The following is a 14,605-nucleotide window of genomic DNA, read 5'->3' on the forward strand; positions in this document are numbered from 1 at the left end:
TTAGGTACAAATGTATATAACTAAACCGCAATCGTATGGAAATATTTATTGGGTAGGTAACTCTTTATAAAACTGAGCACTTTTTAGTGGCACACAAACGGACAGCCTGGCTTGGTGGTAAGTATTTACCTTAGGTATCCATAGACCCTTGCAACTCCTAGGGTATCACATGTGTACGCACGCACACTACTACTTGAAGAAATCCCATATCCCTGTACTTAGTCCGTAAAGAGATAGGCGGCAACTGGAGCTTACACGGAATGAAATAACTGCACAGTAAAAGAAAGAAAGAAAAGATAGAAAAAACCACATTATTATTTAGTGCGCAATCATTTAGGTTCCTGCAGCGTGTGGATGGAGGTGGATAAAAACCCTACCGACGGCGAACGGTGCGGTGTTATAACGCAGTTGTGGGTAATAATAAAGTTCAGGAGGCACCACCTTCTAATAAGTAAAGAGATAGGCGGCAACTGGAGCTTACACGGAATGAAATAACTGCACAGTAAAAGAAAAGATAGAAAAAACCACATTATTATTTAGTGCGCAATCATTTAGTTTCCTGCAGCGTGTGGATGGAGGTGGATAAAAACCCTACCGACGGCGAACGGTGCGGTGTTATAACGCAGTTGTGGGTAATAATAAAGTTCAGGAGGCACCACCTTCTAATTAGACCATGTCTTCAAAGACTAACCCTACCAAGGGAGGAAGGCGGCAGAGGGCTTATTGATATAAGGTGTATTCGGGTAATTTCGGAAATTGGGAAATCTGGAATCCCGAAAATAATAACAATAATTCAGCCTATGTAAGTCCCACTGCTGAGCACAGGCGTCCTCTCATGCGCGAGCAATCCCGAAAAATCATTTAAAAATTACTATATTCTGTTGTAATAAGAGTCCCTTTTCGGAAATATCCGCCACTATTTTAGTGTTTTTTACTTTCAGAATTACCCGAATAAACCTTAACAAACCTCCATAACCGACAAGACACTGACACTGATAAAGTATTTCCACCAAAAGTCAAATTCCTCTCCAATTAATAAAGATATAGTCTTCCGGTTCGAGCGCCATCTTGATAGTTAGCATCGTGATTAATTACTTTGTTTTTTGCTTATTAATATTGTTTAAAGTGTAATATCGATAGCTTATTATACAGTAAACTAATGTGGTAGTGTGCAGTGAATGGAGAATTAATTTTGAAGCGCGTTTAACCACCATCTTGGAGTCAACGGCCGGTAGTCCACGTGCTTCTTGTAAAGTCTAGCTATCGATTTACAAGAGCTAACAAATCACCGTACACTGTCTTGTACAACCGTACAATTTTTGTCGTTTGTAAACCTCTCAATACCTTGATACTGGCGAAATAGTCCCACTGGGCTGAAGCCATAATTTTAAAAGAAGAAGAAGAATAAAGATATAGAACAAAACGACCGCCAAGTTACATTCTTGAATCTGAAAGACAGAACTACCCAAGAAACTATTACTAACAGACCGTAAAACCAAAATAGCTGAATGGAACGCAAAGTCCCTACACGGAAGACACCGTCACGTGACAAACTTTTCCCAGACTCATTCAGGTCAGTGCCAAGTTATTGAGACTCGCAAATCTCGCAATTATCAAAAGTACATAAAAGTAGAGCCGAAAACTTGTGCAGAAAGTGCAGCAGAAACCATCCAGCATTAACCGGAGCATGAAGAGCAATAGTCCAAACTGATTATAAATACAGGCATGACCGGAGCAAACATAGTTCACCAAAAACTTTAGCTTAAATACCCCTGATCCCTCCTCCAGCTACAGCCTACTACAAGTACAATGTACAGTCAATTGTAAAAATATGGGTGTAGACCATGCACTTACATAAAAATATGTCCCATATTTCTTAATTCGCTGACATAAGAGCTATGGGATATATTTTTGAGATGACTTGTACACCCATATTTTTACACTTGACTGTACACACCTGTACATGTCCTGGAAAATAATACTTACAAAATGTACTTCGACAAAGCCATATTAACAGACCGAACCACACATTATAATAGACCATAGGTATAATTGTGGTAAGTAGATAAAACAAATAGAACTGTCCTTTTAATAGAGACAGCAATTCCAAACACCCATAACATACTCACTACACACTTTTAACGGGTGTCCCAAAAAGGACGCGAGATTTCAATTTGTCGCCATTTTTTTAGTGCTGACAACCCTAAAAAAAACTATTTGACAGCTGAATGTTTAGGGTTTGTAAAAATGAAAGTTTGGCGGGTACGGTTCGAAAATTCCTAGTCGTGTGATCTCTCGATTCGGTGATCAGAATTGGCCCCCTAGATCTTGCGATTTAACGCCTTTAGACTTCTTTTTAGGGTTATTTAAAGTCTAAAGTCTATGACAATAAGCCCACAACCACTCATGATTTAAAAGAGGAAATTCGACGCTGCATCGGAGAAATTCAGCCGCATCTATGCTTTCTAATTTAGTTAAGTCTAACATAACTTCTAAGTTTTAACATAGTTTTTAAGTCTTACTTTAAATTTTATATACACTACTAACAAAATGAGATCACTGTTGTCTTACAAATTAATAAACGAATTGAATTGAATATGCAAAATGGTCATAGAAATTTTTGACAAAAGAGTGCGTATGTGCCAGCAAAGCCTAGGAGGACATTTGCCTGACGTATTATTCCACAAATAACCCTATTTTATGTATTTCAAGATTTTATATACAAATGTATTATAACGAAAAAAAAAATGTGTTTTTCATCAATTTCAAATCTTGCGTCCTTTTTGGGACATCCATTAATTTTAGGCGTCTCCAGAAGTTCCTACCTGTACACACCAAGCTTACTCTTGCGCGATCCCTCTTGTTGCCACTCTTAGATTATGGTGACATTGCGTTCTTGGACCTGACGGAGGAGCTGCTTGATAAGCTGGAGCGTCTGCAAAATGTATGCATCCGATATATTTTTGGGTTGCGGAAATATGACCACATCTCCGACTTCCGTTCTAAGCTCGGTTGGCTTCCGATCCGTCGGCGCAGGGACGTACACATCCTGGCATTGCTCTTCAACGTACTGTTTAATCCAACCGCCCCACCATATCTCTCTGAAAGGTTTACATACCTGGCGGATGGTAGTAGTCATCGCTTGAGATCGAGTGCGAACCTGACTCTCGCTATACCGTGTAACAAGACCCGGTCATACTCCAAGTACTTCACAGTGCGCGCTGTGCAGTTGTGGAACAAGTTGCCGTTATCCCTTAGACAGTCCCAGTCGGTAGCGTCACTCAAGAGTAAATTGCATAAGCTATGGCTTTCCAATGACTTGTGTTCTGGTTGAGTACTAAGTATTTTTATTTAATATTGGTTATGTATATATTTATTGACATGTTTTGTTTTTTTCCTAAAACTTGACAAGAAATGTAAAATTTTTAATTTGAGGTCGAAATAAATGGCTATTTTATTATATTTTATATATTTATTTGTATGTATGTATTTATATTAATATGTATTATATGTGTATTTATATTATAATATAGGCTACAGGTTTTTAATTATTTATCTACTAATTTCACTTTTCTGTACATAGTGTTCGTTTGTCTCTCATTTTTAATTGTCTACTCTCAGTTGCTCAAAGGTTGACTGGAAGAGATCCCTTACAGGGATAAGTTCGCATTTGTACATTGTATACTTTCTGTTTAATTGTATATCTTAACCTGTCTTATGTGCAATAAAGTGTTTACGTACATACATACGGTGCAAAATTAGCAAACTAATACATTGTATTTGGTTTCTTTAGACGCTGCTGGTTCTTACACAACTGGTGCTGCCCGAACCAACGGCGGCACCGGTGACACCCGACCCGACGCCCGCAGCTGAGCCGGCCACGCCAGCCCCGGCGGCCGAGTCCCGAGCCGATGAAGCGGTGGACGAGCCCCCTGAGGGATACTACGCGTTCGTCGAGTCGCCGAACGCCACGCCTCCCAGGTATTGTATTTTCACCTCAGCAGCTCGAACAAGCCTACTTTCATCACTCCCTGGAGTGAGGAAAGCGCTTCTTTCCTCACTCCAGGGAGTGAAACAAAGTAGCTTTTTAATTTAGTGAAGGCCATGAACTGCCACTTCATACTTCGATTACAAATACGTTTTTTTTTGTTTCTCTGTATTATTCTATGTAATTCGAAATACATTTTAACCTTTAATATGTTCTCACTAATGAGGTGAAAAATTATATGTGCAACACCAACACGAGAGCAAAGTTATTTTACATCTCGTGTTTTTAGTCCCTCGCTACGCTCATAATTCTAACTTAGAATCACTCGCTTCGCTCTTTATATATCTTTATCTTTCGCTTTCTCGGGACTCAAAATATACACTCGCAAGATAAACCAACTTTACTCTCTTATTACACAAATAACTATTTACAGTTAGTTAGAGTTATGGAGAATAAACTCTTATCATAGTTATTGTTGGACGTGTTGTAGGCTTTCCTTAGTTTGCATTTTTATAAGCACAAAATCATATTTGATATTGCCACACAATTAATTGAGGATGCAGCTAAAATTTTCGGTACGTAGGTATATACCTCGTTGGGTGTTTGACACTGACATTCGTTAAGGAAAGGACTAAGCTGTGTCATCAAGCAACCAACCCAGTATTTTGCACAATTGTTGAGGTTCAATACTTCACGTAACACTGGGCGAGCGACTGGTGTGGATGGGGTTTATTTAATTATTTTGTTATGATCTCATTGCAGGGTGCGCCCACCACCATATCGGCAGGTGTCATCAGAGTGCCCCGAAGTGAGCGTGACGAAGCCCCACGTGTCCGCGCACAACCTCTGCGGCGACCTTAACCGCGGCATCATCCCGCGCAACCCCATGGGGCAGAACCCTAATGGAGAACCCTACCCATTGTGAGTAACTCTAACACCGTACACAAATACCGTATCGGCAACTGCCGGCCGAATGTCCACATTAGAGTAAGATGAAACAAAACATGTTTGCGCACAGCTTTTGGGACGATCTCAACCGTGCCATCATGGGGCAGAATTCTAATGGGGAACTAATTTAGGTACGTAATGTAGGTAGTCAGCTGCAAAGAAAAGGTACCCCACGTCCATACTAATTTACAGAACTTTGTATGCAGGGGGGGTGCCTTTTCTCTGCAGCTGACTGTACTATAAAAAATTCTGGTGGAACAATTTTTTTTATCACTTATATTGAGTCCCACTGCTGGGCTACGGCCTCCCCTGTCTTCGATTAGTCGTCACGGCTTTGTGCATGCTCCCGCCAGTCGCCAAGGAATGAGCCCAGATCGTCTCGCCATCTCCTTTTTGGCCTGCCTCTGTGCCTCGGGTGATCTGTGGTGCCCATTCAGTCGCTATTTTAGCCTATCTGTCCGGGTGCATCCGACAGATGTGTCTCGCCCAATCCCACTTGAGTTTGGCGGCCTTCACATGCACACACATCTACACCAGCAATACTAGTTTTCGAGCGCAGCTCTATGTTCCTTCTCCGATCGGTCCTACGGACTCCGAGTATGCTGCGCACCATTGCTCGCTGTCAAATCTTGAGTCGGGACTTTTGGGCTTCTGCGAATAAGTTTGGGCGCCGTAGGTACCCCGCCGTTGGGTGGAACAATTAGCTGCGGATAATTTGTAAAGTATAAGTTTGCACTTATATTTTATCGGGTCGTCCACAGTAACGACACGATTTTATCGTCACAATACGATAAAGTATTAAAGCGGCATTGAGCCACTTTTTACAGGTATGACAAGGGGCAAAAATGATGAAAATACTTAACTTTTTTTTCAGTGAGTTGCTGCGGAACCAAACCCTTCGATTCCTGTCGCGCACGCTGCCTGTTCTCCGCGCCGATGACACACTGCCGCGGGTAGCCCACGTACCGCACCCCGGGCCAGCGCCCGCGCACTACGAGACCAACAGGTACCTTCTACCGACCAAACTTCGGCTCCGGACGAAACTGATTGCCCCCAGTCCCCGAACTAGAAGTTATAGCTTTGCGTTTCACATATCCGTACCCCAGAGTCTGCGTCTCTAATATGCATGGATCCAGTCAAATCCCTCTTAGAGGAGCCCTGTGCCCAGCTGTGTGTGTGGCATTTGTCATAAAATACTTATCGCTACTAGGTTAGTTACGGCCTGCCTAGTCTCTTTTTTTCTTCTTCTAAGTCCATAATTGATTAATGAAGGCCCATAAAGTAAGACAAAATCGGAATTGTATCATATATTTAACTATTAACTTAGCGGTTTCACTCGCGTACTTTTAGTCACTCGCACATGTTTAGTTTAAATTCGATGTAAGTATCATATATCTTGTAACCATGTCGTGCCGTTGCAGCCTGGAAGATCGCGTGAAGCGGTCGATGCCGGACGAGGTGCCGTCGAGCGAGCTGCCGGCGGAGCACCGCGAGGACGCGCGCGAGAGCCGCAAGTTCTGCGACGGCGGCGGCGTGTAAGTACAAGACTAGTGTAGCAGCCTGGTCGCGTGAAGCGGTCGATGCCAGACGAGGTGCCGTCGAGCGAGCTGCCGGCGGAGCACCGCGAGGACGCGCGCGAGAGCAGCAAGTTCTGCGACAGCGGCGGCGTGTAAGTACAAGACTAGTGTAGCAGCCTGGTCGCGTGAAGCGGTCGATGCCAGACGAGGTGCCGTCGAGCGAGCTGCCGGCGGAGCACCGCGAGGACGCGCGCGAGAGCAGCAAGTTCTGCGACAGCGGCGGCGTGTAAGTACAAGACTAGTGTAGCAGCCTGGTCGCGTGAAGCGGTCGATGCCAGACGAGGTGCCGTCGAGCGAGCTGCCGGCGGAGCACCGCGAGGACGCGCGCGAGCGCCGCAAGTTTTGCGACGGCAGCGGCGTGCGAGCATACCTCATATATATATATATCCTCACTCTTAAGATACTCCTTTCTCTATACATAACCACTCAATTGCCTGATCATTTATAATATCCTATGTAATAGGCATAACTAACGGTTGGTAACTACAGCACATACAACAGCGAATCGATAGGTACCTAATGATTTCTGAGTCAGAAATTCCAAAGAGAATATATAGGAATTAGGATAGAGGCGTACTGTCATAGTAAATTTTGTAGTCAGAGTAAATTTACTGCCATCCATCTATCGACACACGATTAGAACTAAAAATAAAAATATCAAAAAATATATATAAATATATATATATATAGATAAATGATTTTTAGGGTTCCGTTCCTCAAAAGGAAAAAACGGAACCCTTATAGGATCACTCGTGCGTCTGTTTGTCTGGGGGTCTGTCACAGCCTATTTTCTCCGAAACTACTGGACCAATTAAGTTGAAATTTGGTACACATATGTAAGTTTGTGACCCAAAGATGGACATGTAACGTAGAAGAAAGAGCTCATGGTGAAAATCTCAATTTTTTTTAATATAATTTTAAGATAAACAGTTTAGAAGTTATTCAAGAAAATAGGGAAAAAAATTACCTTCCCCCCCCCCCTCTTTATCTCCGAAACTACTGTCAAAAATTTTGAAAAAAATACACAAAATAGATCTTTACCTATAGGTAGATCACCGGAAAACCTATTAGAAATGTGCAGTCAAGCGTGAGTCGGACTTTATTACTTCGTTTTTGATCCGACCCCTACGAGTTTTTCAAAGCCATTTCACATAAAAATACATTGTTTAAATTGTGTAATGTACGGAACCCTTGGAATGCGAGTCCGACTCGCACTTGGCCGGTTTTTTTATTTGTATTCATTATTTTTATTTGATTTTGACCCATGTTCTTTCACTGATATGTGTCAAAATTGTTAAATAACAAACGAAACCGTCGTCGCCATCTAGCCGAGAATAGGCCAAAGGTGGTATTGGTGGTAGCGCCACCTGTGCGAGAATCAAATTTTCTTGATTTCCGAGGCACGTTTTTTCCTTAGACTTTATTCATCTTATACGGACTATACGGAGTTATATAGGTCTTTGCTATTTCTGACAGAACAGCAAGACTTTTAGGGGATCACGGAACTTCCTTCGTGTGTTCAGAAACCAAACGGAATTTTGGATTCAACATCGCAGACCTTCTTAATTATTATATTATTATTTGTATCTCCTCGGATTTCACGGGCCTATAAATCCCGGTCTTTTGATAGGCTTGCGTGGGGATATAGATATTATTATTATTATATTATTGTTATTTTAATGTGTTATTTATTATTTTAATGTTTATTGTATTTTTATTTTATTGTTATGTTATATATGAGCCAAATAGCTTGAAATAAATGAATTTTAATTTAATAATTTAATTAAAAAAACAAAAATTAATTTTATGCAAAAATCGATGGAAATCAATATTTGGGTTTTCGGCAGTGCAGTTCGAAACGTGCAAGCACTATTTCTATTCTTACTAGAATATCGGATTTTGTAAATAAGAACCAAAAAAACTATACTCATCCTTTTCTTTTGGGTGCTAGTACTAGTGTAAGACAAAGATAGTATGATTCTCTCTGTCTATGTATGAAATGAGACAGTCCTTTGACAAACTATATTTGTAATAACTGTGTCTCCTGCAGTCTCCTGTCAATAGGGTACATACTTTCCAACTAGTCAAATCAGATTCTTTTTTCGAACTGTCAAAACGATTAGCCATTATTTTAGTTCTATCCGATTTATTAAATACCTATAAATTGTGTCAAAAAATATCTGCTTTCTACGTTTTTCTAATAATTATCTAATACTTTATTTCGTCCATTGTGTAAAATAATTTATTTTAAACACAGGAAACATCCCTATTCTCGAGGATTCTACTTAGGTATTGATACGAGTGTTATTTTACCAATAAAACACACTTGTTTAGAAAATACTTTAGTTCATTAAATTGAATAGGGCATATTATACTAACATTTCGATAAAGCTTAAACATCAAAGACCCCCAAAGTTCATGTTCACAACATATTCATAAGTTATACGGCAGCATATTAATATCCAGCAACATAGCATACAATCTCTACCATGCATAAACAATGCGGAATAAAATAATTTATATTTTATTTGGCTCTACCTAGTCTAGCCATAAATTCCGTTACAACGTAAATTACACAACAAATAACTATAAATTTTAAAGTCATTAAAACAAATTTTATATATCAAATAGACGACGAACTAACGAACGAATAATGGACGAATAGACTAATGACGAATTTACAAAACATAATGATTATTAGATTTTGTCATCTCTTGCGTATTTACGTGCTTTTTAATGAAGCAGCGCCGTGCCTCAAAAATACGCACGCCTTTTTCACCACCTCCGACAGGAATTTCGACCCCATAGCTTTGAATAATTTTTGTAACAAACTATTTTTTATGTATCGCGTAGAGCAGGCCTTGTTAACATTTTTTTTATCCAGAGGATCAAACATTAGCGTGCACGAGAGTCAGTTAATAGGGGATATTACTGCAATGTTCTGCCACCAGAGTGCAGGACTAGCCTTTTTAGTAAACCATCGAGTAACTTATACATACTGTACCTTTAACAGGTTTTTGACAAGTTTTCAGAGATAATAAAATATGACATTGATGCATCAAGGCGGTTTGCTTACAGAGGACCTACCGGTAAACTCGAATCCGAAAATTCGCTATCTGCCTCTTTATTGCTCGAATATGCAAGAGTGACAGAGATGTTAGATAAAGAAATGTTCTTGTTTCACGATAGACCCTCAGATTGTGGTAGTGGCTCCATGGCGCCCCCTACGCAGAGTTTCGCGTAATATTCCCTATTGCCTCAATAACCGTGGAAAATTTATTCATATTCAAGTTTCAAAACTCCTACTCCCCAAACCTAGAAGACAAAACTGTCTTCTAGGTATGACCTAAGGTCAATTTTATATCCTGGAATACGGTGCTACAAATAGGGTAAACTTAAGCATCTAATACGGTAAGTTGTTACACTCGGGCATGTGTATTCACTAAAATGGATCACTTTTTCGCAAAAATTGGGCCCAGTGAATCTTTTATCTGGATCTACTCCCAAAATCGTAAAATACACAGGATGACAGTCTTGCAGCACTTTGTTAACTACATCTGGCGCTTTCATACATCTTTATTCAGATAATTAAGGAAGCATTGGAAATTGAAATCGTATATATTTTGGTTGACTGAATAAAAAATTTTAGAATTAAAATGTCATATTTCTATAAAAGATGGTGCGCAAATTAGGCCCTTCTCGCTTGTTCCTTAAAACTAAGGCACATATTAAAGTGGGGGGCTAACAAAATTGAATAATTATTGGGCATTTTTTATTCGTTATTAGTCCCTTTATTAAGTATATAAAACTTTATTAATTTTGTAACAGAATTTATGGCTAGACTAGGTAAAACACTATCTATAATTATTTACGAAACATTACAAAGGCACTGAAGTTAAGTTTGTGTAAGTAATATTTTACTATATATAATACGGGCAGATACTACATTTCCTTTTTAATTATTCATCTCAGAAGATATCACCTATTAGTTTGATGGAAATATTAGTAACTCAAGATGCACCAACTACACAAAAGACCACCATCAACAGTGCTTAGTAAATATTCTTATATGTATAATCATATAAAACTGCAGAGCAGAAAACATCTTGATTAAACAAACACATAAATACCTAACACTGATTCAAGATTCAACTGGCTCACACTTAATTTTGCGCGATACTATACTTTCCACACAACTAAATATAGTCGGTACTGGAGTTTAGCACCATCCTTTGACGAACGCTCATTACCTAGCTCATTTGCTGTTTTGATCCTAATAGGAGCAAAAAAGTCTCCCAAAATATCCATTAATTTTTCGTTCCTTCCATTTCGTTACCGTCAAACAGTCTATGAAAAATGGTAACGGAATGGAAATAAAAATCTTGGGACACTTCTTTTCTCCAATAGGGATCATAAAAGCATCTGATTCTGAGTAGAAACAACAAAAAATTCCAAATTAAAAAAGTGTAGTGTACAACTTACATAAAATTACTCCATATAGGTAACAATACGGTGAGACGGTAATAAGTGGTGGGGAGGTCGCGCTAGGAGGCGGAGAGGCCGAGCCGCTGCAGGTCCGCTAGCACGATCCGTATCGGGTCCGGCACCTTGCCGTCCAACAGGCGTATTGAAGAGTTGCGCTCGATCTGTGCAAACAAGACATAGACCGAGCTAAAAGTTTGCGTTCGAATTAACGCCGCCTGCGAGTGCGGAAGATCCCACACTGCGTCTCCCGAGCGTCGGCTCGGCGTTTAATCAGATGATGCGGCGTCTAGTCAACTCAAGGCTGCTGCTCGACGCAACGTTGGCGCAACTGCGCAGCGACGCCATTTTCAATAGCGCTGACTGGGCGCCGACGCTGAAAAGACGCTAGTGTGGGGTGGCCCTAAGTAGGGGATCTCGAGGAAATTTGATTCCTCTAGGCCTGTGGTTCATTATACAAATTATATTAAATCGTTTATTTACTAATGTAAACATGTTCAACTGACCTCGGCACGGTACTTCAAGTGCTCGGGCCACACGCACCGCTCGAAGTAGCCGGGGACGTCGGGCGGGTCGTACAGCCGCAGCGAGCGCCGCGCGAAGCACTCGCCGAACTCCAGTACGAAATAGTACCTGTTAACAATAACATAGTAAATTGAACAAAATAATATTGGCGCCGTCGTAAAGAATATCATTTTTGTGTTTTTTTATGTAGGTAATTACTATCGAGATTCAACAATCACAAAGCTTCGCAGTCTAACATATAACATAAAGTTAGTATACTACAACAAATCTGAGAAAATATTGTCTAAACAATTATTAAAATAATTACAAACGATATTAGCAAGTACCTAGCAAAGTAGCAACTGGTTGCCTAATACCATCTGTAAAATTGTCTAATTAGGCGCTTTCATTATAGTGTTTGTTTGACAAGTTGTCTTTGTGTAGTACATCTTTTCTGCTGTATGTTAACTCTGAACCACTACAACTGTTTCACAGTAACCTGCGTTAAACTTTGCGTTTTCAACTTCAATTGGAAATGACCTAACCAATAATACACTAAAAACTTAAAAGTTACTTCAGGTCGCATAGGTCCAGTATCGGCTTATAATTGAGCACGGTGAACCCCTCAGCGATGAGGAACTTCTTCCCTTCCGCCGCGGTGCGCGCGCCGCGCTCGCTCGAGCTGTACTGCGCCTTGTCTTCGCCGCGCATCGTCGCCAATATGTCCGCGAACATGCTCTTCATGTCCAGCGACGACAGTATGTCGTAGTTGTTGTGCTCCATGCCCTCGACGCGCACGTGGTGTGGACTGTCATCCGGATAGAAATAAGTGTCCTGATTGAACAGATACACCGGCGTTAGAGTTTGAGCGAGCTTGTTGGCGAACGTAGTTTTTCCACCGCAGGTGACGCCCGAAATCCCGATCACGATCCATTGATCTCTATTTGCAACCTCCATGGTAATATATTTCAATTTAGTACATATTTGTGTGAGTTGTAGGTGTTTGACGATTAGAGGTAGGGTCGCAAGTGGTAGAGTGTGTAGGCCATGAGGCCGCCGACGAAACAGAGCCCCCAGATAGCGCAAAATAAAAGCGCCCACTGTGGATTCGGCAGCCACGCGTGAATGACGAGTTCTGAAAATTATTACGAAATATTTTTAAGATCAATAAAAAATAAAGCAAGGCGTTACGTTAACAATTTTGATATTTTTTTCAGCTCTTTGTCCTGTCTTAACTCTTTAGGCGGGTGATCATATAAATGACACCTTCGTTAATTAAAAGTCAAAATATCCTGATAAATTATTTACGTATGGCGGTTAAACAGCTAAGACAAGACTAAAGGTGATGTCAAAAAAATCTATAGGAAATTTTATATTATAACTACAATGTTCCGTATTTTTAAATGAACTAATGTAGGTAACCAATAAACTCGGCTAGTTTGATGTTTCCTGTTGATAAGGCTTTTTAAATTAAACTAATTTTACGGTAACACGTGAGTTAAACCGTAAAATTAATTTAATATGTATATTTAATGGTTTCAAATGATTATATTTAAATGAGCGTATAGGTAAACTAGTACTGTTTCTCAATTCAATATTTACTTTTGTTATCCGGATTTGATTAAAAAAGTAAATAACTTACCTTCGTCAATAAAGTAGTAACTGTTGACCCAGAGTAAGAATAGCAGAAACAACGCCCCAACTGTGGTCAGGACACCCCGGCCCAGCGCCGCGTCACTGTCGAACACAATCCGATCAGTTTTATTGAGTGGACCAAATATTCTGGTACGTTGTCCAGGGGACAATAGTGGTACAGTTTTTTTTTTAGAAGAGTTAAAAAAATATTGGCAACTGTAATAATTACAATATCAGACAAGAGGCCATAACTGTGGTTAACATCAAATTGTGTAAAATTATTTAATATATTTAATGTTAATATTCAGAGAGGAAAATGGGGACTATATTTGTATGGACTATGGGGAAGCTGTTGTCAACTTTCCTCTTTACCACTGTATTTTATAACTACAATATCATTTGTAATATATATAAGTACCAAAAATTTACCACATCTACCAAAAGTTACCGAATTATGTTGCTGTCACCACGCATTGTATATTTGTTAACGTTGACAACACTAATTTCAGTTTTTCTTCAAATGTAAGTATATCAAATCTAAGTTATTCAAGTAAGAACCTCACTTACCTCAATTCGCCCATGCGCCATGCACGGCGCAGTGCGCGGCCTGGCGCGCGTCCCGGCTCGTGGCCTAGCTCGCGTCTTCGTCGGCGAACAGGATCGACTTGTTCTCTTCCTTCCTCTTGACTGGCTTGTCAACTAGCGGCCTGCCTCCTACAGCTCGCTGCACTATCTGGAATACGATATCATCCACTTTCATCACTCTTTTGAATACAAACAAGAATAGCTTAAATTCTTATTCTGTAAGGGCTTTCTGGATCTGACTCTATTATCGTTTAGTGAAGGAATATCACTGGATAAAATTCATACTAATTGATATAAGAATTAGTGTTTATAAATAGGTTACTGTTTAATGCAAATCTATGTAATACTTGTGGCTTTGTTTCTTAAACGCCTTTTCTAAACAATGGTTGTGTAACCAATCAACTATGCCATGCCTATGACATGCAAAGAATATCAAATTCATATCATTTATTATTATATAGTTTTTTTCCCACAACTCACTGTATAATCTTTGCATACCTTTATATGATAAATGAATAAACTTTCAATGTCATTTCTATCATTAGAGATTTAAAAAAAATGTTTAAGATTAAGAGCATTGAAGCTGTAAAGTGGAGCACATTATATCTTATCAGGCAGCAATTTATTGTACATTGAATAGTATATTATACTTATGAACTATGAATCACACAAGTCTATAAAGCTTACATAGTTTAGATATTTGCATATAACATAAGGATTAACATTTATTTAGAATAATGTTCCACTCCATCGCAAAACATTAATTTTTAATTTGGGACACTTAGAATGATATTTGTACATGTACATGCATATAGGGATGTTCGAAAGTTGTTGGGGTGAACTGCCGCCCCCACTGTTCCGCACCCCCCACCATGCATTGCATCAG

The 14,605-nt window shown here is 39.8% G+C and overlaps 2 protein-coding genes across 2 annotated transcripts in view; one reads left to right on the plus strand and one right to left on the minus strand.

Moving 5' to 3' along the window:
• LOC134753066 (uncharacterized) overlaps positions 1 to 14,605 on the plus strand; it is a 50,438-nt gene that overhangs the window by 16,284 nt on the left and 19,549 nt on the right. Inside the window, exons 2-5 of the mRNA XM_063688830.1 lie at positions 3,794 to 3,981; positions 4,751 to 4,909; positions 5,811 to 5,942; positions 6,358 to 6,471. Coding sequence (XP_063544900.1) covers positions 3,794 to 3,981; positions 4,751 to 4,909; positions 5,811 to 5,942; positions 6,358 to 6,471 — 593 coding nt within the window. The remainder of the gene's footprint in view (positions 1 to 3,793; positions 3,982 to 4,750; positions 4,910 to 5,810; positions 5,943 to 6,357; positions 6,472 to 14,605) is intronic.
• Positions 8,840 to 13,742, minus strand: LOC134753116 (nicotinamide riboside kinase 1). The gene is made up of 5 exons (XM_063688888.1): positions 13,702 to 13,742; positions 13,142 to 13,236; positions 12,074 to 12,634; positions 11,502 to 11,628; positions 8,840 to 11,159 (listed from the first exon to the last, which is right to left on the minus strand). The coding sequence occupies exons 3-5, from the start codon at positions 12,454 to 12,456 to the stop codon at positions 11,058 to 11,060; spliced, it is 612 nt and encodes a 203-aa protein (XP_063544958.1). The 5' UTR covers positions 12,457 to 12,634; positions 13,142 to 13,236; positions 13,702 to 13,742; the 3' UTR covers positions 8,840 to 11,057.

Source organism: Cydia strobilella, chromosome 2 (genome assembly GCF_947568885.1).
Source record: "Cydia strobilella chromosome 2, ilCydStro3.1, whole genome shotgun sequence".
Lineage (NCBI taxonomy): Eukaryota > Metazoa > Arthropoda > Insecta > Lepidoptera > Tortricidae > Cydia > Cydia strobilella.

Coding starts and splice junctions, on each gene's coding strand:
- LOC134753116 (XM_063688888.1), bottom strand. CDS start 12,456: ATGGAGGTTGCAAATAGAGATCAATGGATCGTGATCGGGATTTCGGGC. Junction 11,629..12,073: donor CTGGACCTATGCGACCTGAA/GTAACTTTTAAG, acceptor TATTGTTAACAG/GTACTATTTCGTACTGGAGT. Junction 11,160..11,501: donor ACTTGAAGTACCGTGCCGAG/GTCAGTTGAACA, acceptor TTGTTTGCACAG/ATCGAGCGCAACTCTTCAAT.